Source organism: Lytechinus variegatus, chromosome 1 (assembly GCF_018143015.1).
Source record: "Lytechinus variegatus isolate NC3 chromosome 1, Lvar_3.0, whole genome shotgun sequence".
Classification (NCBI taxonomy): Eukaryota; Metazoa; Echinodermata; class Echinoidea; order Temnopleuroida; family Toxopneustidae; genus Lytechinus; species Lytechinus variegatus.
In genome coordinates, this window is record NC_054740.1 from 52,329,407 (window position 1) to 52,354,455 (window position 25,049).

At 34.7% G+C, this 25,049-nt stretch overlaps 1 protein-coding gene across 1 annotated transcript in view; it reads left to right on the forward strand.

The window, feature by feature from the left end:
• The window catches only part of LOC121416310 (transmembrane 9 superfamily member 1-like), a 29,760-nt gene extending 18,128 nt beyond the window's left edge, over positions 1-11,632 (forward strand). Inside the window, exons 10-14 of the mRNA XM_041609863.1 lie at positions 2,958-3,050; positions 4,479-4,589; positions 6,922-7,084; positions 9,350-9,541; positions 10,132-11,632. Coding sequence (XP_041465797.1) covers positions 2,958-3,050; positions 4,479-4,589; positions 6,922-7,084; positions 9,350-9,541; positions 10,132-10,333 — 761 coding nt within the window. The 3' untranslated portion in view covers positions 10,334-11,632. The remainder of the gene's footprint in view (positions 1-2,957; positions 3,051-4,478; positions 4,590-6,921; positions 7,085-9,349; positions 9,542-10,131) is intronic.
• Positions 11,633-25,049: the final 13,417 nt, after the last annotated feature.

Consider the following 25,049-nt stretch of genomic DNA (forward strand, 5'->3'; position numbering starts at 1 on the left):
ATTTTGTCTAACAAGTTGTCGGATCTGACAACTTTCCTTGATTTTGATTGGCTGAGAAGCACCGTTACTATGGTAACTGTTGGATATAACGGGACTTGTCGGATAAAACGTCCGACAAGTCCTTTTGTGAAACGCTCCCCAGAATCCGAGATTGAAAGCATGAACAAACAAGTCGCCTTCATAGCGCCACCTCAGTTCTTCAACTATAATGCAGCATTCTGATCTGTGTAGTCTTTTGATATAGACCCACTTGAATGATAGCACACTAATTCACCACTTGATATATTCATACCACACTAATTATGTTTCTAAGTAGCAAATAAAAAGGACTATCATCTCAAAATCTCAAATTGTATATTCTTTAGACTAGCTATTTATAACACAGAGTCAATTAGGGTCCACACAATTCGTTCACTCCCCCTTTAAAGAAAATGTTGAAAATAGACTGCCAAATGTCTGTAATGCCACAAAAATGCAGTTCTTTAGCAGTCTCAATTTCTTAGAAGATATTATATACCTCATGCTAAGATTGTTATCGCTGATTGGTCAAAAGTGCATCATGTGACATGGTGCTATTCCGTCTATCATCGTCTCAGGTGTTTGACTTACTGTACATTTCTTCTATCAAACCCTCTGATAGTACTCGTAACCCCTGGCCGCAAGTTGTGTTTCTATGCACGCAGCTAACTGGCTGCGCTTCTGCTGTCAGTCATGTACGCGCAGTCAACGGCGCACTGGCTGGCCAACTGTGCCAGTGCAGCATAGCAGCCCCAGGAGTGCAGTTCATTTGAATTACAACTTAAATCATATGAGTTACACTAGTGGTCCTGAAATTTAATTGATTGGGGATAGCGTTGTATGATTGTCGATGAGGTATATATAACAAATATGGACTGCTCTGTATTAGGATGACAGTGAAAATCATCACTGCCTCGGTGCGTTTCATACCGGCCCTTCCATCACCCCCTCTGCCAAGGCCTTGGGCAGGTAAGAAAAGCACCACGAGAATGATCATTTGCACAGTCATTCTCATGCGCAGTTAATATTTGTATACTATACTATCATGGTATTCAGTTGAATTCAGTCATATACTTTTATTTTTCCAAAAACGTATTTAAACACATTCATTTAGAAAAGGATTCTGTCTCTTGAAATCACCTTGGGAAGTTTTGTGAAACAGTGACAATTTATGTTTGATCTACTAATTTTTCTTCTCTTTTTTTTAACCTTAAAACCACTTGGTCTTACCAATTTATTTGTCCTTAATTCTCTATAATCTTTCTCTGTGCAAGCATCGAAGCTACATATAGGTATGAATGATATAACTGGCCAAATAAAAAAATCGACTCCATTTCATTTGAATTTTTGCATTTTAATTTACATTTTGGCAAATGGTGAAATATGTAGTTGAAAAGTCCTGTTAGTTTGATACACACCCTTTTTGTTGTTCATATTATTTGGGTGAGTACATACCCTTAATAATTTATTCCATACAGAAATCTGCAAACCATGGGATTGGATATCTTTTGCAGGTACCTGTTGGTTTATCAACAGCAGGTGTAGTTATCATTCAAGGTCATCGTTAATGCTTTTTTCCAGAAAAATAACAACTGGAGGATTGAGCATCATTGAATTTAGTATGCTTTTTAAACCATTGACTATAACAAAAAATGAAATGGTTTTATAGTGTGTCTATGAAATTACATTAAAAGATCTGTTGATCTTTCAATGTAATGTGCAGTTGAGGCTAAAAGTTTACATACACCATGGAATTCAGTGAAATTTGTTTGCCAAACAGCTTAGAATTTACTTTATCTTCAGAAATATAACTACTACCATGACAAATTTGGTATCAAATGAAAGAGCGTATTAAGCTCTTTCACATGATTTGGATGCCATTGGGATTAAAGTATATTTCAGGTGAAATTTTCTTTGAAGAAAAAAAGTAATATTCATGCCAAATGTATTATATTGTTTGTTACTTTATTTTCAAATATCGTGTCATATAAATGTAGAAATGTATGATGAATATTGCATTTTCTATCACCACTGAACAATAAAGTGCAATCTGAAATGTTTGTGTTGAGAAGGAACTAGCACAAATATGAAATGTTTTTGTCAAGTTTCTACTTTTAATTTGTCTAAAATATGGGGATTTTTAGGGGGAAAATGACACCTAGATATTTTCACCTCCTGATGACAAGGCAATGTGATGACATACCCATTTATTTGATATCAAATTTGTCATGATAGCACAAATATTTTATAAGATACAGTAAAAATTTATGATGTTTGGCAAGTGTCAACTTTTCTTTGAATTTCCTGGGTACATGTAAACTTCTGGCCTCAACTGTATGGGAGAGGACATCATGGACACTCAATTGTCTATGTATGAAAATTGATTACTATGTCCCCAAATATTATTTTTTAATGGGCGATGTGAAGAATTACATTTCTTCTGTGTTGCATGATGGGGGATATTCATTGTAATGATTTTCGTGATGTACATATGTTTCATAAATACCTTTGCCCTTATTGTGAACTATGAGCCATGATCTATGTAAATCTGTGAAGCCAAAATGGCCAAATGTCGTTATATTGTGTATTTATCATGTTCACTGTGTATCTGGGCTATCCATAGTTAAACCACAACTTTAGACCAGAGTAAGATTTAAACCCTTCAGAATTAGAAACCCTTTGAAGTTAAGATTGTGGGCACTTGTTATATATATCCCATACAAAGTATTTGGCCTTTATTCCTCAATACAGGCAACTTGTTCAGTTAATTTCAACAATATTTTGTTTACCTTGGTAGGGTTTATACAGATGTGAAGAAAAAAAAATGTTTAAAAAGTGTTCATATATGATACTACAAAAGTCCCAGTGGATGTATATATTACAATATTCTTTCACAAGTCTATTACCTGAAGTTCTGATTTTGAATTTGGTTTTCACAGGTGTATCGGGCTATACATCAAGTAATATGTACAAACAAATAGGAGGAGAGAACTGGGTTTGGAATCTAATTCTAACAGCTAGTATGTTCTCAGGTAAGTTTGTTTTCGTTCTTTGCATCAATTACATTTCCCTGGTGTTTTCTAGTCAACAGGCGCAGACCCTGATTTCAAACTATTATTAACAAGTGGGTCTTCACACACAACTTGCACATATATGAAACTTTTTGTTTCAACCTGAGTGAAAGGTGCCTCCTGTTCACACAAGTCAGTGGCAGGGACTGTAGGCTGTATATTCAGGCCACTTTCATAATTTGCATAATTAAGTTGGTGTTTATGTTGCAGTCACATTTTCCCTAAGGCGGCTGTATGGAGAGTTGACAACTGATGTTTTAACATTTTTTGTATCAGCTACATATAGGTGGTTTGAATAAAAATGAATAAAACGGCTGTTTTCAACTCGCCGTACGGCCACCGTAGGGGAAATTTGATTTATTTATTTCCACATTCCAATAAAAATCATATACAAGTGAAATCATTTTTCTTAGCATAACAATCTAATAATCTAATTAAAATATATTTATACCTGATATTTTTATTTAATTGTTACAAAAACTAGCAGAAAAAATATACATACATCAACAAAGTACATTTTGAAATGTGGGAGACCTTCATCTTAAGCTTAGAGCTTGAAATTGATGAAGGCCTCAAAAGGAAAGGGAAGGAAAATCAGACAAACAGTGCAACAATGTAAAATGTCAAAATGTAACTGCGCTGTTTCTATCTAACCAGAACATCATTGGCATTCACTCACTTAATCATTCAAAGGATATGTTATCAATTGGAAATTAATTAGAAATTAGCACACACAAAAATCTGATCAGTTACCAATAGCGCTTTCCATCGTAAGGAATCTCCAAAAGTGCCCGCAAAGGAATATAACCTCAAATGCTTTGTTAAGATTAGTGGTAGATGTATATATGTCAGATTGTATCCAATAATTGCCTTATTTGCTGTCAAGTGGACTTAGAAGAAGAATGATGTTCAATATACCTCAGGCACACACAGTTTTTATTAGAAAAAGTTGCTTAGGTTAGATTACCTATGCTGTCAAAGAATTACAGTAAAATCCACAATGAATGTTTCATAAAATAATTTTTCATTAAATATTCAATTATTATAAAACTACCATGCTCTTTCTCATCATGTCAAATATGATATTCCTATTAAAGTTTTCTTTTTGGACATTAACCTATAAGTTTGACAGTGTCTTTGGTTTCATGACATTTGCTCTGGCGATAATTGCTCTGCTCTAAATTCCATGCACTAATGGAATGACCAACCCTGGATTTATAACAATACCCTACTCTAAACCTACCACAAAACCCTATTGCAACCTCAACTCTACCCCTACATCTTTGACAAAATTAAGCCTGGAGCGATTGTCTCACCATGTCTTTATAAATACGAAGATGAAGAGTAACTGATTATCTATACTTTTTTTTTATATGATTTTTTGCGCAGTTCCATCATTCATTATCTGGAGTATAGTGAACTCTGTAGCATTGTACTGGGATTCAACGATGGCCCTACCATTCACCACAGTTCTCTTACTACTTATGATATGGATATGTGGTAAGTATTGCTTTAAAAAATAATAAACTAATGTTTGCATAAATTATACTCTTAATATCAATTACTATGATATGGATATGTGGTAAGTATTGCTTTAAAAAATAATAAACTAATGTTTGCATAAATTATACTCTTAATATCAATTACTATGATATGGATATGTGGTAAGTATTGCTTTAAAAAATAATAAACTAATGTTTGCATAAATTATACTCTTAATATCAATTACTATGATATGGATATGTGGTAAGTTTTGCTTCAAAAATTAATATCACCTGTATATCACATAATTATGCTAATTTATTCATAAGTCATACTTTTGATATCAATTACTTCCTATGATATGGTTATGTGGGAAGTATCGATGCCTAAGGTTAAAAGAAAATATTGTCTGTACGTGGTTATTTTTTCCCCATCTTCTGTTTCATTCATTCATATAATGTTTTATTCAATAGACATGTGTCACAGTAAAAAAATGAATTACACATGCTTTACAGGGTATTACAACATACATAGTAAACAAAATACAGATACAATTAGAATTATTCCCATGCATAAAATTTGCACAGTAAATTATTGATAAAGATGAATAAATAACAGAATAATGCATTTAATTCATTGATAAAAAGTATTTCTAATAAAACTTGTTAAAACACGATAAAATAATGGTAATTAAAATAAATTCACATATGCTAATCATGTAGATTAAACGTCTTAAGAATTTTCAATTTATTTCAGTAAAAATTTGTATGGAGGGCACTGTTTCTAAATCTGTTTATCCTGCATTTGAATTCATTAGATTGGTTTGCTTTTCGAAGATATTTATTGCAAAGTAAAGTCGTGGCATCAGCTTCTTATTGCAATTAAAATATTTATTAGGTTTCCATAGAAAATAATACAGTTATTACATTGCATATATTCATAGCAGTAGCATACCTGAGAATGAATAGAGTGTATATAGATCAGTTTTTCATTCATGAACAAAATATCATGGAGTGGATTATTACTTGCTGACCCCACCGTGAGATCTCAGCTGCCAAATTGCTCAAGTGCTGCAAATTTGCACGTTGGTAGTGTGCAATGTTATTTGTGTTTGTTAATGGTTCCAAAATCATTAGATTTTATTTTATATTGATTAACTACACTAGTGTTATCATAAATACCCAGTGCTTAAACTGCTTTTATTCATTCAGCTCCCAGAATATGAAGGCTTGGTGTAAATATTTCTTGAAAAGATATCAGTTCACAAAGAACTTATGTATGTATTTTATTGCGTTGCGGCTTTTGTATGCATTTCTTTGTTTTTCAAACTTTTTTTTCTCTTTGCAACTCTCATTTTGGGGGACTGAATTCAGTGCACAATATTTTGGAAGCGTACGTCTGTTAAAATGAATTGATTTCAGCCAATGAAAGTAAAAATAATCATATCTTTATGAATAAGATCACTATAAAGGTTTGTCTGATTTGTGTGTATACATGAGAAAAATGTTCTTTCTTTATACACAATCACAAAAATTTACCTGTATTTGCTTGCTAGGCTGCAAGATTTGTCAGTCCTTCGTTGTAGCTGTTGCGGTTGCAGCACAGTTTTCTTTATGAATAAGGATCTGACAGGCTTGTGTGAAAAAAGGTTTCACTGTCTAAGCGTTTAAAGAATTATTTTTCTCTCATTCCCATGCCTTTATTTTATTAATAATAAATAATAATAAACACAGCATTTATTATGCGCCATCTATCTAGTGAACTATTCCGAGGCGCAGAGGGATTGGGAATTACAGATAAAATAATTTGCATATGTATGGGTGCATGAATAAATGAAATTAGCTAACAATATTTAACAAAAATTAGAAGAAAACAGATAAGATTTTAGGTATTTTTTAAATGCTTCAAGTGATTCTGCTGATCGGATCGTCAGTGGAAGAGCATTCCAGAGAGATGGAGCTGATGAGGCGAATGCCTTTTCTCCCAGAGTTAAATTCGTTCTTTGTACATTTAGCTGTTTATTAGTAGAGGATCAGAGATTTCTTACGGGAATGTATTCAGAGATTAGATTTTGAAGGTATAAAGGAGACTGACCATGCAATGTTTTCCATGTGTGGAGTAGGATTTTGAATTCTATTCTTTTAGATACCGGTAACCAGTGAAGATTTTTGAGAATTGGAGTGATATGGGTGAAACGAGATGTTCCACTGAGGACCCGAGCAGCAGAATTTTGAGCACGTTGCAGCTTGGCAAGTTGATACGATGTGATCTTAAACAATAAAGCATTTCCATAATCAATACGAGATATTACATATGAGTGAATCACTTATTCCACTTGACTTTTTTTTAGTTGGATTCCCTTTGACCGTTATGGGAGGCATTATGGGTAAGAACATGGCCGATGGGTTCGATGCTCCTTGCAGAACGAAAAACATCGCAAGAGAAATTCCTTCCGTGCCCTGGTATCGCTCCTGGATCATGCATTGCATTGTGGGTGGATTCCTGCCTTTCAGGTAAATGACGACTTCCTCCAGATTTTCTCAAGTCCAAGCCTTGTTTTGGATTTATTAAGATTATTAATGATATGGTTCTTTTGTATTACATTTTAATATATTGAGAAATCTCTCAAATACAGTCCGACCTCTCTTATCCAGCCTCCCCTTATCCAGATCTCTCTATTATCTGGACGCATACTTGCCAAGATATTTTTTTTTCAATTTAGTAGTCTACATGGGTAAATGAGATTTCAATCTAAACTCAATCCTATGCAAACTCACTTTTATTACATATATTTTCCAATATAGTCTACCTACAACCCAGACCTTTGAGTAGTCCCATATGTAGATTTTCATGGCAACACCATGGAAGTCTGCATGTGGGACTACAATATTTACAGAGGTAAGTTCAAATCAGAGTTTTCATTGTTCTGATAGTTTTCAACTAAATCAAAGAAATCTCAAGGAATTATTGAAAAAAGAAGGCCATTTCATTGATTTAAAGATGTGAAATGTGAAATTTTAGCAATTTTTTTTTTATTATTTATTTATTTTTTTAGGAGCGCGTACGACATCTTGAAAACGTATTGACGTGACCCAGGCCTAGTTTCACCACAGATTAATTAATAGCTAACACAGCTATTGCATATATATAAAATGTTAAGAAAAATCTACAATTTATCATACATGTATTGTAATGAATTGATTTGAGCTCCTCACGGAGAGCGATTCTGGGGAGCTCAATTGAGATCCTCAAAAAAATAAGGAGAGCGATTTATTGAGCTCCACGAAATTATAAACGTGAAGGACTGACAACCACATTATTTTTTATGAAAATAAATTCCCATGTCGCCGGCGGAAAATCAGCGCCTATAGTCTCACTCTGCTCTGCAGGTGAGACAACCTTATGGCCAACAGGATAATTTCCAGTAAATCAGGGCGTAGCATAACCATTTCATCACATTCTCTCTTTTTTTCCATGAAAAAAAAAAACAACACATGTCTTGCTAGCTAGCGCCAGGCCTCAATATTGACAGTGCCATCTATCATGTTTTAGCCTACAGTCGGTATAACAATGGCTGACTTTGCGAAGCTGCCATGCCCGTCGCGATGATCTAATTTTAAAACTTAGTTTCATCAAATCATTCTCTTTCTTTCGAGGTATGTTTGAGGTATACCTCAATCATTTCAGCCGGTAAATTCTCTAAGAATTTTTGCCACCAATCAATATCATTTTCGGATTGGTGCTGGTCCCAATGTGTCCGGATAAGAGAGGTTGGAATGTAGTTTGATTATAGGTTGTTACAGGTCAAGTCCACCCCACAAAAAAGTTTATTTGAATAAATAGAGAAAAAAATCAAGCATGAATAACGCTGAAAACTTCATCAAAATTTGATGTAAAATAAGAAAGTTATGACATTTTAAAGTTTTGTTTATTTTTCACAAAACAGTTCTGTGCTCAACTCAGTGATATGCAAATGAGAGAGTCGATGATGTTACTCACAATTTCTTTTATTTTTTATTGTTTGAATAATACAATATTTCAATTTTTACAAATTCAACAATTCAGACCCCCTTGCTTGAACCACAAAATGTTAACATAATGGAATTACATGTGTTCATGGAGGAATGAAACTTTGTTTCACATGACAATGACGAGAAAATCAAAATATTTCATGTAATAAAATAAAAAAGAAATAGCGAGTGGATGATGACATCAGTCCCCTTATTTGCATGCCGAACAGGCTGTGGATATAACTGTTTTGAAAAAGTAAGCGAAATTTTAAAATGTTATAACTTTCTTATTTTACATCTGATTTTGATGAAATTTTCAGTGTAATGCTTGTTTGATTTTTCTCTTTCTATTCAAGTAAGCTTTTTGTTGGGGTGGACTTGTCCTCTAAAGGGCATGTAACTATTTTGTGAAAAATAAGCAAATCTTAGAAATGTCATAAATTTCTTATTTCACATCCGATTTTGATAAAATTTTCAGCGTTATGCTTGTTTGATTTTTCTCTTGTTGATTCAAATCAACAATCTTCTGGGGTTGACTTGTCCTTTTTAAAAATAACCATATCATTTGCTATAATATTAGGCTACGAGTGATATATTTTCAAATAAAAATGTGTGCACAATTCATGCTATTATTTTCCTATAATATTGGTGCTTGATAAATTAATTTATACTTACTTTATCTCAGAATATGTATAAATCATATCATGTGTTGCATACAATATTTCTTTATTGTCAATATTTATTTTGTTTATAATTTCTTTTCCTCAGTGCCATATCGGTAGAGCTTTACTACATCTTTGCAACTCTGTGGGGTCGGGAGCAGTACACCCTATATGGCATTCTTTTTGTAGTGTATGCTATCCTCCTGAGTGTGACGGCGTGCATCTCTGTCGCCCTCACCTACTTCCAGCTGTCCAACGAAGACTATAGATGGTGGTGGAGGTCCATCTTCAGCGCAGGGTGAGATTTCATTTATTTGTTTATGTATTTCATGATTCATTCACTCATTCATTTATTCATTCATTTATTCATTTATAAATATTGTGCTGCACTCAACCCAGATGAGATAAATGAGTGACCCATGCAGTGAGCGCTGGAATCCTCATAAGCTAAAACAAGAGTCATAATAATAGTGTGCCTCGTAATAATGATAATACATGAGATTTGTATAGCGCACGTTCCATCTTGATTAGATTTGAAGGTGCTTCAGAGCAGAACAACAAATACTATTTATATAGAATAGATGTCTTAATAATAAATCAATATCAGTATCTTGCCCTTGAAGGTGGTCACTGAAGTCTGGGTTTTCAAACTCGGGGAGAGAATTCCACAGGCTAGGCCCTGCATGAGCATAAATGATATCAAGATAGATGGCACTATATTTTGGCCTTTGTCTGGAGGTTCTGAAAGTTTTCTTTTTGCTTTGTTTATGGCTACAACTTTGTGTTGATTTGGTGCAATTTGAAAGGGTTGTTACAGATTTGTCAGTGACAAGTCCAAAACACTTGAATCTAGTCATCATCCTTTCTTTTATCATCATGGTATCACAGGTCTACTGGTGGTTTTGTCTTCTTCTATGCTATCTTCTACTACAACAAGCGCTCCAGCATGTCCGGAGGGCTGCAGACCATCGAGTTCTTCGGCTACACGCTTCTCTTCTGTTACATCTTCTTCCTGATGCTCGGCACCGTGTCGTTCTTCGCCTCGCTGCGCTTCATCCGTTACATATACATCAACCTCAAGATGGACTGAGATGGCGCTGTTTGCCAGTATCAAGAGGAGGCGACGAGAGAGACGCGACGCTTCAAGAGAGCTGTCAGATTCATGGAGCATTGAAGGCATTTTTTCCCCACAGGCCTTCATGTTGGGAGAGATCCATCTTAAACTATGTGAATTGACCTTGGAGCTTGCATGTGTGTCCTAACCCTCTCTCTCTCCCTCCCTCTCATTTGTAATATGTTCAAGTGTAATCAAAATCTGTTTCGATGATGCTTTGAGCCTGTTCTCTTCACTGGGGTTCAGTAACACAAAGGTTAGTGATTAATCTTGTGCTTGATTATGCATGATTGATTATGCGTGGTAGTCAATGTAATCAGTTGTTAAAAAAAATGTTTTACAATGGTTGCTAAGCTTTGTGTTACAGGCCCCAGATGTGATTGTTGCTGAAGTGGGTGAAGCGTATGTGCTTGTTCCGTGGATTTGGGGACGGTTTAGAGTTTCATAACAGGTTTGGTTGTTTTGTTGTAAAGTTGTAATGGGCGTCATTATTTATTGGACATTGTGACTATAACTGATTTAGAGTTATATTCATTAGAAAGATAGAGTCAGTCTCTTTCCATTTTTCTCTCTCCCGTTCTTGCTCCCTCCCCCTTTCATAAAGCAAGTGATGATAAAAGTGCTGCATAAATCCGATGAGGCTGCTGAGCACTGCCTTCAAGTTCTCACGGTTAACAAAATAAAGAAAGAAACATTGCATTCTGTAATAAGTGAAGATAATAATAACTATATTGCACTTTTGATATAGCATGCAAAATATGTACATCACAACAACTGTTGCATCTCTTAGTGGTTTACATGTTTGTATGCTGGTCATCAGATCCTCGCTTGTATAGAATGTATTGCCTTTCTCCACTCCCTGGGGAGTATTCCAACAATTGCGATGCATGCTACTTATGCTTTCACATTCACATCGGGCACCCATTTAACACCTGGGTGGAGAGTGGCAAAGTGTGGTATGATGCCTTGCCAAAGGATGCTAGGCTACGGTGGGAAAGGTGAGCATTGTTACTGCTACACCAAGATGTTTCCATGTCGAGGGCACCATGTCGTTCTTCATGCTATCCCGTGTTCGTATTCTATTTTTCTGGTATTGAAAATAAAACCTAACACCAAGGTGTTAAACAGGTTCCCAACAGGGTGTGCGGGCAAGCCAGCATTTGATGACAGCTAAGAATCTAAAGCACCAAGAAACTTTGCTGCTGTGGTTGCACTACATAAAAGTGAAATAATGTTAAATGCTTTATGAGCAGTCTGACTACAGTTTTGTTCAGTTTAGTAAAAACATGTATATTGATGTACAAAAAATGATTTTATTTTTTATTTGTATCGAACACCTTCCATATAAGCATTGCATTTTGTCTCCTAAGTTGAAAGTGAAGTATAATCAGGGGCCGTCTTACAAAGAGTTTTCGATTGATCCAATCAATCTAACTCTATGGAAATCCATCTGTGTCATAATTTTTTTCTACAGGAAATTTGCAAAATTTCCTTTGTATACAAAGGCGAACACACCAAATTGTCAAGAAAACAAAATGTATTAATGTACATCATATCTAGAATTTTTTTTTAATAAACATGCATTTTAGATGTTGACCTTGCTGGCCTTCCATAGTTATGATTGATTGGATCAATCGTGACTCTTTGTAAGAGGGGGCCCAGATGATATGAGCTGTTTGCAAATTTTCTTGTGTCTCCGTGAAAGATCAGTGTGCCTCCCTGGGATCATTCCACAGAGCGGTTTGTCAGTGATTTTTAATTAAAATTGTTTCAAGCTACTGAAACCTTGACATCCGATTGGCTGATGTCATATTCATCAGTGAAAATCAACGACAAGCTGCATCGTGAAAATGCACCCCTTGGACATTGCTGAATTCATGGAAGAAAAAGTGGCTGAAAAGTGAAAATAATTTAATTCATGGATCTTTGGGCTTCTACCTGATTGCAGTGGATGGTGTTCCTTTCATTATGTTTTCAGGTTGAATGTTTTTCTGGTGTTGGTGTTCGAAGCATGAATTCAGTTTACCTTCCCCTGCTCCATTATGCCTTATGTATTGACATTGCACCGCCATCTTAGAGGCTGAAGCCATTTACTTGTATGCGTTGGTGATCTGTAGCTGGAACATCTCTGACAACTCTGATAATGCATTTGCCAGTATCCTCTGAGGGAGGGCGCTGTGAGATTTTAACATCACATGCCTAAGGTCTATATCTAGTCTGAATTGTCATGTATGATCCATAATCACATTATTGGTAGCTCAACACCTAGCAAGATTCATCCCAGGACCAGCCTCATTTAAAGTTTAGTGCTGTGCTAATTTAAAAGATTGCTCCACACTAATGGAAATCACTCAATGTGTAATACATTAATTATATTGTAGAATTTTAAACCTTCACTTAGATCTATCTATCTATATAAACTGTTATCTTTCATTAGGTACATGTACGTAATCATTTTCAGCAATGCATGCCTTGTATATATGGGTATTGGATTATGACCCATTTTAAAATCATGATAAGGTGATGTATCGCACGCACTATTAGGAGAGGTAGAGGTGTTGTGGCTCAGTGGATTACTCTCCGGACTCTGAACCACAAGGTGTGGGGTTCAAATCCCACTGCAGCAATCGCGTTGTTTGACAAGACGTTGGTCTTTATTTGCCACCCTCCACCCAGGTTTAGGAAATGGAAGAAATGCCTTGAATGCTTAAGCATTTGATCAGAGTAGCCATGCTAAAGCCATGGTAAATAGTATCCAGCACTTGTAGAAACAATGTAATAAGCGCAATATAAATGTTGCATATTATTATTTTTAATTAGTTGCATATCATCTTGAAAGGATCATGTCTTATGGCTCTACTGAAATTGATTTACAACAATGTATGTTGTCAGTTGAATGAATGCAATGCTGTTTATAAGGTTCGCATCCCTACTAGAGGGCCTGGTTTCACAAAGCATGGTATCAATGGCAAGTTGCAATCTGTTATAAGCTACCAACCAAGAACACATGTTTCTTACAAGTCCAGCTTCTGGTTCCAACTGTGTTTATTGAAAAGGGGTCCTCTTCTAATTAAATTTATTGTAATAATGCTATTATGTCAGCGATTGGTTTAATAGTAAAAATAAATAAAATAAAGGGGGATCTAACCTTGGTTTGAAAATGCTATTTTTGAAAGAAGTATGATGTAAGCTCAATGGAAATTAGACAAGGAATGAGAAAGTCTTAATTGTTAAAAAAAATGTCACAAAGACCTTAAATCTGAAATTGGCAATTTAAGGCAAATTATGAAGACATCTCCCCATTTACCATTCGTTCTAATAATTCAATTAATCTATAAAAAAAAAAGGAACCAACATAAACACACTGGATGAATATAAAATACATCTTTTGATCTTGTGAGGGCACACCAGGCAAAAAAATAAATATATATTTTTTTTACTTTTGGGGGCTACTTTTCATAAAATACTGCCTTAATTCTGCTACATTGGATAAGCTTTAAAGGGATGGTCTGGGCTGAAAATATTTATAGCTAAAGTTTCATCAATATCGGATAACAAATAGTGAAGTTATTGAATTTTAAAGTTTATCAATATTTTGTGAAAACAGTTGTATGCACATGGTCATGAATATTCATTAGGTGGGCTGATGATGTCACATCCCCACTTTCCTTTTTCTTATGTTATTACATGAAATCATGAATGTTTCATTTTTTCATACATGTATAAATGGTGCGTCTCCATTTATGATGAAATAAGTTGCGGAAATAAATAACTTATGCATTTAATCAGTTGTCAATCCCATTGTTTAAGTTCTTGGTAGAAAAGTTTTGAATAAACCTAATTTCATATAAACAAGTGGGATATGACATCATCATAAAGACATGCCTAGAACTGTTTCACCGGAATAATGCAAATCTTTAAAATTGAATAACTTTCTGATTTGTTATCCAATTTTGATCAAATTTTCAGCATTTTGCTTTGTGAATTTTACTCTATTTAGTGAGATATAAATATCTCCAGCCTGGACCATCCCTTTAACATATCAGTGAATGGGGATTTTCCAGGGATCTTTTGAGCTTTTCGGGGGCTGAATCGCCTGAGCAGCGAGCACCCATGTGATTTTTTTTTCCATGGGGCAAACACAGTATTTTGTATGACATGGAGGTGAAAATGCTCCTACTTTGTATAACAATGTGTTTTGATAAATGCTGATTTGTTATATCATGATTTTTTGTATTATATTAGTTGAACTATTGTCGTTATTTGCAATACTTGTGTATTAATTTTTACTAACATTTGATTTGATTTGATTCTTGCTTCTGAATTGTACACCATTCTGTGATGAATATTCGCTATGATGGAGGTTACCTTTATTTTTTTTAGGGGGTGCATCTATGATTAGATATTCGTTTCTGCCAAAAACATTTTTAAAAACCCAGAAAATAGCTTGATTTGCTGTATGCAGGTTTTGACATTTTCACGAATGCTAGAATTCTGACTCTTATTCTTAGCCAATCATATTGCACCATTTAAGGTGGGTGTTTCATAAAGCTGTAAGATACCAATGACTTAATGCATGACTGGTGATCCTTTCTTGTGCTTAATGATATCCCTATACAGTGCATATCAAAAAAAAGTTTACACTTTGAAAAAATCCTGTAAAATTATACATTTGTAATATCCTGAAGATTTTTCCACATTTTATCATTGGTACAGATCCATTTAATCAAATGACGATCTAACTGTCGAAAAATATTTCCGCTTGAGTGAGCACCACTTTTGAAAAGTTAGTGAAAAATTATTTGCGCAGAACTTTGAAATAGTTATGCTAATAAAAGTAGACCTTACTCATGAAGGACACGTATAATTTAGAATTAAAATTGATTTGAAGATATCTTTTACCTTTTTTTTACTTGTTTCCTTGCCCAAAACACTTCGAAGAGAGCATTTCACCTCACCCCTCTCCCCCACACACCGAGGCCACCGTGACGATATTGGCTTTACACTGAGCTGTGATTTACATGGAATGGCTTAAGCTCGATTTTCATTTTGTTAATCATTGCCAAGCTTGGGAGAAGTGTTGAGAAACTATTAAATGAAAAATGAAATGTAAACCCACTTTAAATGATAAAAAATAGTGAAATAATGCTGGAGATGTCTGATATAAACTTTTATTCAGATTCAGTTATGTCCTCAGATCTAGCTGGCACAAAAAGGGTAAAGGTTGTGCCGACTATGTGTTAATTTGGGTGCCAAAATTGTTACAAAATGCTTGAAAGTATCGGTCTTATTTCAACTGACTAAAAGTGCAAGGGAAATGTATGAGAAATGTTTTGCAGGGTAAGTTTGATTTCGCCGTTTACCCTTAACACAGCGTGAAAGCGAGCATTTCTGCGCAAACAGATTTCTGCAAGCTTTACGAAAATGGCCAGTGCTCACTCAAGTGTAACATCCTGACAAAACTTTTACTTTCGTTGGATAGATGAGACCACAACCCAAGATTATATGTGAAAAAAATACCCACATGTTGTATACTTTTTAATTCCCAGGGCTTTTTCAAAGTGTAAACTTTTGATACGCACTGTATAATTGATTTATGACCAAAGAAAATGTTCCAGTTATGAGTAACTTTAAGAACAGCTTTATGAAACATCCACTTGGGCTCCATAACACAAAGATTAGTGATCAATCGCTAAATGAAATGATCAATCAATATCAATGTTACATGTGCATTTGGTTTAAAATACTGACCACGAACCAATCAGTGCGGTTCTTTCATATTTGCAATCCATCACAAACCTTTGTGTTACGAAGCCCAGTGTTCCGTGACACAAAGGTTATCGATTGATCGTACGCTTGATTTTCAAGATTGATTGTACATTGTATTCAATGCAATCAATCGTAGAAACTTATTCTACGATCATTGCTATGCTTTGTGTTACGAGCCCCATGAATATTTCAGCATTTCAGTAGGAGATTGTGACATGCGATTGATTAAACCTTATTTGAAAGAGGGCCCATGTATGAAGTATCACTGACTTGATTTTCTTAGTGTATTTCAATATGTGACATACAGTTACATTGCTTTTGAAGTGTGTCCATTCGAGTAATCCATAATAATTGCTCGCTCAAAATAAATATAGATCGCTTATTACATTACAATCATGTAAAAGCTTCATGTAGTCAATGAATGACCAGAAGAAATATGCATGGAGATGTTGATTATTTATTTCTGTTAATGTCAATATGATTTTTTATTGTAGTATTGTAGTCAAGTTTGATTTATTTAGCTGATAGTGCTATTAGTTTCTTTTGTCATTCTTGGCTGTATATTAGTGTACATTTCATTTATTGAAGCAAAAAGAAATAAAAGATATCACATATTTAATTTGTTGCTTCCATTGACTATTTGTTTGGAATATAAATACAGGGGGCATTTCATGTACTCTCGCCAAAGCTGTTAACTCTGACTAAATTGTCAGCTCTTGGTTTTGATTGGTTGAGAAGCCAGTATTTCTCATAAGAGGTTTCAATTGTACCATGGTACATAACCATGGACTATGCAGATTTATTTCATTAACACGCTTCATTTTAAGCGCACTTTGCCGAAAGCGCGCATTTAATTGGATTTAACTTTGATGTGATGAAATAAGCGTGATTATGTTTAAAAATCTGCATTGTCCATGGTTTTTTACCATGGTCGGGACTATGGTACAATTGAAACCTCTTTTGAGAATCCAGGCCAATTGGTCCTATTTCATAAAGACATGTTATAATAACAAATGTCCATTTCTATAACAAAATTACTATCAGCCAATCAGATTAAAGGATTTCAGTAGCTTTTAACTGCTATTGCAAATTTGTTATAACAAGTTTCATGAAATGGGCTTCTGGTCTCCGACTGTACATGATCATTGTCAAGAAATGACAACTTGTTGGTGCTGAGAAGCTCCATGAAATCATTCCCTGGGGAGCTTTACATGAAACACCTTGTCAGTGATGTTCGCTGACCAATTCTCTATCAGCCAATCAAATTGAAGGATTTCGGTAGCTTTTAACTGCAATTGCAGAATTGTTATTATAACATGTTTCATGGAATGATGCCCTGGGGAGCTTTACATGAAGCACCTTGTCAGTGATGTTCGCTGACCAATTCTCTATCAGCCAATCAAATTGAAGGATTTCGGTAGCTTTTAACTGCAATTGCAGAATTGTTATAACATGTTTCATGGGATGATGCCCTGGGGAGCTTTACATGAAGCACCTTGTCAGTGATGTTCACTGACTAATTTGCTCTCGGCCAATCGCATGCAAGGATTTGCAGTAGCTTATAACATCTGTGGGTGAAAATCACTGACAAAACTATTTCATGAAACACTCCACTGTTTTTTTGTGGATGAGGGGGAGCAAAAGCCGGAGGAAGGAGATGGTCATATTTAATTCTTTATTTTTTTTAATGGATTGAAGGAGAAATTTTTAGTTTTTTTTTCTATTTGATTGTTTTTCTGTTGTACTATGTTATATTTCATTGTTTTATCCTGTGTAGGATGTCACTCTAATCAAATTTGAATTAAGATCAGATTGACCTGAAAGATCTAGGAGTGACCTAGAAGATCTAGGAGTAACCTAAGATCAATGTCGAGCTAATGTTGACCTCAATCACTTGAATCTCATCTCAATCATATTTAGTTCAGAATGATTTCAAATATCTTTCAGTAACTTCAGATCAACCTTAGGTTGATATTCGTCTGAATCAACTGCATCACACTTGAATCAATAGGATCTCGACCCCAATCAAATTTTAGTTCAGATTGTTTTCAGTAACTATAGATCAATTTCATATTGTATTCACCTTAATCGCATCTCTTCATAACACAGTACACATCGACTAAGCCCTACAAATTTTCCTAGAGTTACTCAGACTCTCCATTCACATGATGCTTTTCTAAACAACAGAGCTTGTTATCTTTGACAAATCCAGAGCTTTCTCCCAAGATTCATATTTTTTGTTTAAAAAGAGTCAAAATTTATGAAAAATCAACAGTTTAGGTTACTTCGTAATGCTGTTCCCAGATCATATAAGGATTCGATTCCCGATAGACTTTTCTTTGATCATTCGCCTCCACTCAATAGTAAGCAATGGGAACTAAGAGATATTGTAGAGCAATGATCATATCATATTTGAGTTCAAAATCACACTGCCTTGCAAATGCCCTTTGGAAATGACAATAGGCTACAATCATCCCCCTTGCTTGGTAATATTGTGATCTAATAGTTACTTCCATTAACTCCTTGTTTTTGATTGGCTGTTAAAGCATCGTTACCGTGGTAATATTGAATTATATGCTAAAACGGCAACAGGACCTTATTCCCTCGGATATGACCCAAAGCTGTTTATCCCCTGGTTGTTGTGCTTCTTGACAGCAGTCGGGTTTGATACCGCCATTTAGGGCGCTCATTATAGGTCAAATAAAAAAATCCCTCTTAAATCAGGCTACGCATTAAATACCAAATATATTTCTTCATTGTTCCGGTTGGTGACTGTTTTAAAGTATCGGATGCAGCCCCACCCAGCTTCATTATGTCGAAACCTTTGATCATGCTAAATTATATACAAAAACATGACATTATCAAGTCAATCATATATCACAAAACAAATCAAAATATTTGTATATCTCGTTATCATTTTTTCTCGCAATTTTGTTAGCATTGTACAATAACCATAGTAACGATGGAGATTAACATTGTGAATTTTTATCTGCTCTAAAAACTAAGGGAAAACTTAGTTGAATCCTTGAATCACATTTCATTCTCGCACGCGACCGAACCCTCGGGTCAAGGCAAAGTGAGGAAGGGAAGTATGTCGATAGCAGTGTCCTTGATACGATACCCCCAGACGATTGAACAAAATTGACCCGCGCCGAATCAAAACTTCGATTCCCACACGGTCTCGCGGGCATCTCGTGCTAACCCTAATTCGTCTTAGTCCGTTGTTTTCTTCACATTCGTGGGATTTTGCACATTACCCGTGTTTGTCTGTGCGATTTCATCTCTTACAATAAAATTGATTTAGCTGAGATTACGGTGAAAAGTACAGCTCGGTTTTTTCGCACCTGAAGGTGAGAATAAAATGCGGCGACGAGGGACGTCGGCTGGTCGGGTCTTTTTGATGTGAGCCACAAAAACAACTGGAATCAGCTCGTTCAAAAGCCATATTAATTGACATTGATATTAGTTCAAAAACGTGGGAAGATTTGCCCATTTTCATTTTATTCTCTGGCTGGATAATCTCATTCAAAAAGTTATTTTCCTGAGTCCCTTGCAGTGGAGCAAGGATCTAGGAGCCAATACCGGAGCCGATAGCTCTCGCATTCTTCCTTAGGCTGCATTTTCATTAATGATGAAGTCTTAACAACTTGAAACGTATTTCAGAAGATTAGGTTTTGCGAAATAAAATGTTAATTGTTTATTGTTGTTGTTGTTGTTGTTTTTGTTTTGGTTTTGGTTGTGAGGTTGTTGATGAAGGTAGTGGCGGCATGCCCAATCATTTTTCAGGAGGTTGAAATATTCTTATTATATTGTTACTATCTCTCGATGCTTATATAATCCCATTTCTGTAAATTTTAGTGCGATAGAAATTTTACATAAATTTCATCATGATATTTACTCTTAATGCATAATTCAGAACTTCTTATTCTTTTTACAAGGTACACACTGTTTTCTAATTTCCCTTTTGCCTTAAGCCGTTTTTTTTTTACTCGTGACAGAATTGGCGGAGCTTCACAACAAAACATTTCAGTTCTTTTTTTTAATTCATTTTTTTTAAACGAAACGCATTCTTATTTGTTTTGCTCCCTTTCAATAGCACTTGTGTACAAACGGGGGTAGGAAATTGAGGGAGGGGCTCTACCAAAAGTTCAACCGCTAAGTAAAAATAAAGAAAATGAACGAGAAAAGAGGAGAAAAAGTAAAGAAGAGGGGTGGAAAGTGGCATCATGTCATTTGTTGAATATGATGTCAAAATCTAACACATTATTGGATTTTCATTTTAGAAAGTGAAATATTTTCGTTCGCTTGCGACTTTTTAGAAATTTTCCCACAAAAAATATGCCACCCCTTTATTTTGGGGGCTCACCACGCCTCAGTTTTAAACTAATATAAACTAATATCATTATAATTATCTAGATTTATGACGAAGGTGACGGATTAAAAAAATATATTTAAATATCTATGGCATATAGCTACTATAAGTCAATTTATCAATCAGTATTCTTGCTTTTATTTCCTCTACCTCTGTATGAACATGTTAATTCACAGATTTGACGGTCCCCCACAATTCTGTATATTTTCCCCTCATACAGTGACCTTCTCACGCCCTTCTCATATCATTAATGCTTCTAAAACGCCACCATCAATAACATCAACACCCTTATTAACCCCACACGAATGTCAAAAAGAGAGAAAAATAATATAAAACACTATAAACAAGGGGGACCGTCTGAATACGGGTTATACACAGAGATGGGGGTAGAGGATCAAATCGTGTGTGATCAACCAAATAATTAATCATTTTGCCCAATTTCCACTTGTACCTGCACTCATTCTGGTCTACCCCACGTGGTCTGCAAACTCAGTAAACAACCTCTAGTCGTCCCTTTCTTCTATTTTTTTTACAAACTCCCGTTTTGCTTTGTTTCCACCCGTCCGTAACCTTGAGTGGTTCTAGTTCATTCCTTTATATTTCTTTACCCTGAGGGGAGGGGCACCGTTGACAATATTAGGTGCCCCGTCCTTTTCATTTGTCCGTCTGTCTGTCCTTTACTGCAAAAAAATGTTGTTTACAATTCTATATAAGCACGTTGTTTTAGCCCGTTACTCGAGCCAATAAGTTTCTTTAACTTTTTTTTCAAAGAACTTGTTTAAAATTTTGAACAATAGTAGTTGAAATGACGGGCTTAGAGATATAATGGGTTTTTTTTATTGTAAAGAGCGTTTTTACCTCGTGTATATTATAATTATAGTTATCTCTTCTCTACGCTGTATGTATTTTTTTCTTCTTTTCTTTTTTAAACTGTTCTACAACCCTCGCTTCCCACGAGTGTGGTATGATATTTTTCATAATCTCCATCTCTCCTGCAGCGTCAATCAGAATTTAATATTGATAAATTCTATACTGTGTTGTCCAATTGTGCTTTTAGTTTGCTTGGTCCGTTTTGAACTTTTCCGAGGAGTATAGGCACAATGTTAGGAGTTTTTTTAAGACCAGTATCTTCCAATGAATTTATTGAAATTTTCAAATAATTTACCGTGTTTCTTAATCTTTAAAATGGATTCCCCCAAGAGTCATGAAACGCCTTTTTAATAGGGGTACTGGTTTTGAAGAAAAAATTGGCATGCCCCCCCCCAAAAAAAAATAAAAAATTTTTTTTTTTTTTTTTACTCCAAAATAAAGGTGATTTGTATCAGGAAATCAAAATTTGACAAACAAAAAAAGGCCCGCTTCCCAGCCCACCCCCTACTCCGTATCGTTTTTTTTTTTAGCTTGCGAGATATTTGTGTTATAAATATTCGTAATAGACGAATGATTCATAGAAATACCTAAATGTGCTAAAGTCTTTGCTGCAAAACCAAACCTGTGCTAGTCCAATAATTCGGCTTCGGTGAGCCACTATTGGATTTCCTTGGATAAAAAAAAAAGAAACACACTAAAGTTTGGCCCGACCCAATGAAACATGAAATAGCGCCACCTTTGACGATTCTGTTACAAATGTCTTCCAGCCAAGAAAAAAGGTAAGGATAATTCAGCCACACCCCTCTTAAATTGTTATCAAGAGGTGTTGGCTTATACAAACGTAAAAAGTGATGATTGATGAGATAAAGTTAAAAAAAAAGATATTATCAGAATACACACGGAGGTCAAAAGAATGAAATTGCAAATAAAGAATAGGGTGAAGGTTGAAAAGTAGCTAGTCAAAGCTTTTATAGGATAGATATAATGATATATAGTTAAATAGATAGATAGGTAGGTAGGTAGGTAGATAGATAGATAGAATGATATATATAGTTAAGTAAATAGATAGATAGATAGATAGGTAGGTAGATAGAATGATATATATAGTTAAGTAGATAGATAGATAGATAGATATAATGATATATAGTTAAGTAGATAGACAGATAGATAGATAGATAGATAGATAGAATGATATATAGTTAAGTAGATAGATAGATAGATAGAATGATATATAGTTAAGTAGATAGATAGATAGATAGATAGATAGAATGATATATAGTTAAGTAGATAGATAGATAGATAGATAGATAGATAGAATGATATATAGTTAAATAGATAGATAGATAGATAGATAGATAGATAGGGGGATAAGTATAGAGAGAAGGGTAACAAGAGGTATAAGAACCGCAGAATAAAACACAATATTAGCGTACTTACTCACCGTGATAATGATGAAAAGATAAGCTGTAATGTCAGGCAAGTGTTTCAATGAATAGTCGCAGACCTATATTTATATCTTGACCAAAAGGTAAACATGAAATTCATTAAGTGTGTCATCTCGCCCGGTGTAATATTGTTTCTTCTTCTTCAAACATGAACATCCTGACAGTGTATTATCGGATGTTTCGAGGTCTTTTTTTTTTAGAGATGTTCATCTTCGTTAATTGGTTTACATAGATCTTCAAGGGGCAATCATTGGCCGTTGAAGAGGTTGTATTCTCCCCCAAAGAGAGTACTAGAAATGGGAACAAACTATTTGCAAACAAATGGAATATAAAGGCCGTACCATTTCAATATGTTTCACTCTTAATTGTTTATGTTCTCCTTAGGTTAGTACTGGTCATGGAACACGTGGAATGCCATTGGTAAATGGAGGAAATGAACATCAGTTTTGCAGATCTCTTATTTGCTATACCTATGTAGTTTGCAATGAATTCAAATAAAGTATAACATTAGGAGCAAGAGTTTACAATTTGTGTAAAATTTTGTTTTAATTCTTACATTAATTCTATAGCTGTGTAATGATGTAAAAATAGGTTGATGTTATGAGGAGAGTAGTTGTACAGCCAAAACATACAGCGTTAAGAACGTAAAATAAGAAAGATAAGTAAAAAGAAAATTACAAGAACAACAAAAAGAAGATAATATACAGCGAGAAAATAAAAAAAATGCAACACAACAGAAGAAGAAGTAGAAGAAGAAGAATTAGAAGAAGAAAAAGAAGGGAGGAAGAAGAATTAGGATGGAGGAAGAGAAGGAGGAAAGGAATATACATTGGGGATGAAAAGAAGGAATGTAAGGAAGTTAAAAAGAACGAATATTGAAATAATTAATGTAGAAAAGAACAGAAGTAAAGACATTGAGAGGAATTATTTGTAGAAGATAGAAATCATTGCGAAGATCTACAAGCGCATGCGCAAACTTTTCCTCCTCTTTTGTCTTTTCTTTAGTCATAGAAACGAAGATGGCGGATGACTTCGGATGTGGAGCTCGTTTGAAACAAGAATATGATAAATTTGTCATCTTTTATTACCATTTCTTCAATAATAGCTGTTGTAGCATGTAGTATTATAGTATTTAAAAGTTTGTGAAAATAGATGGAGACTCATAATCCTGGAGATTCGTTGAGAAAAGAGACATTTTATCAGACGGAATGCTGAGCCGCGGTTGGACAGGTAGATCGAAACAAACAATAACTTGGATGCAGTGATCACTCGTCGGACTTTTGTTGTTTTGATGTTGATTTTTCGTGTTTTTTGTCTCACGAGGTACCAAAATACGAACTCTGATGATGAGAATGAAATAAAAGTGCAGTGTTTCCTTGTTTTTGTCCCATCTTTTTTGCTGTGTTTTCACAATAAAATTTGTTTCAAACTGTTTTGTCATTTTCTTGTTTCAGCGATCTACAGCGCTTGCCAGATGGACATCATTGTGATGTTTGTTTTTACTTTGCAGTATTATGTTTTGTGAATATTGGGATTTTTATGATTTATTAATTCATTATTGTTTTTAATAATATGTAGGTGCTGTTTTCTGTTCTTCTGCAGTGCATTTTAGTTTTTTGCCGTTTTGATGTTTCTGCATAGCCCTTTAGAAGTAGATGGTGTTTAAAGAATGAGCAGATCGATATAGGTATAGAAGTTTTATTGTCCTTTAACAATAGGCGGGCTCCGTAAAATTCCGCCATTTTGTTATCGATTATTTTAAAGGCGAGATAAATCGTGCAGAATATTTCGACAAAAAAACCCATTACAGATGATGGTGATACAAGCAATTTTTAATTAAGATTTTAAAATCCCAATTGTGAAAATATTGCTCTTTTCAGAATCTCATGTAAGTATTTGTCAAGTTATATAAATTTGTGCTGTAAACAGATAAAAAATAATAATTACCCGTTCGTTTCGCTTGCTCGCAGACTTTTAGGAAATATGTCCCGTACACCCTTCAAATATTTTGGCTGATTACGCTATTGAGCATTCCACATAGAAAAAATGACTTGCCAATAACTGTAACAGCAGTCCATTGATTATGATTTTTTTCATTTACATTGCCCCCATTTTTTCGTTTTTGTTTTGTTTCGTGCTGATAGAGACTATAACTATTAAAACATCTGCCAGCAACGTGTTGACGAGACGTTATTTTAAGAACATATAAATGTATACTAATTTGGGTATGAACTTA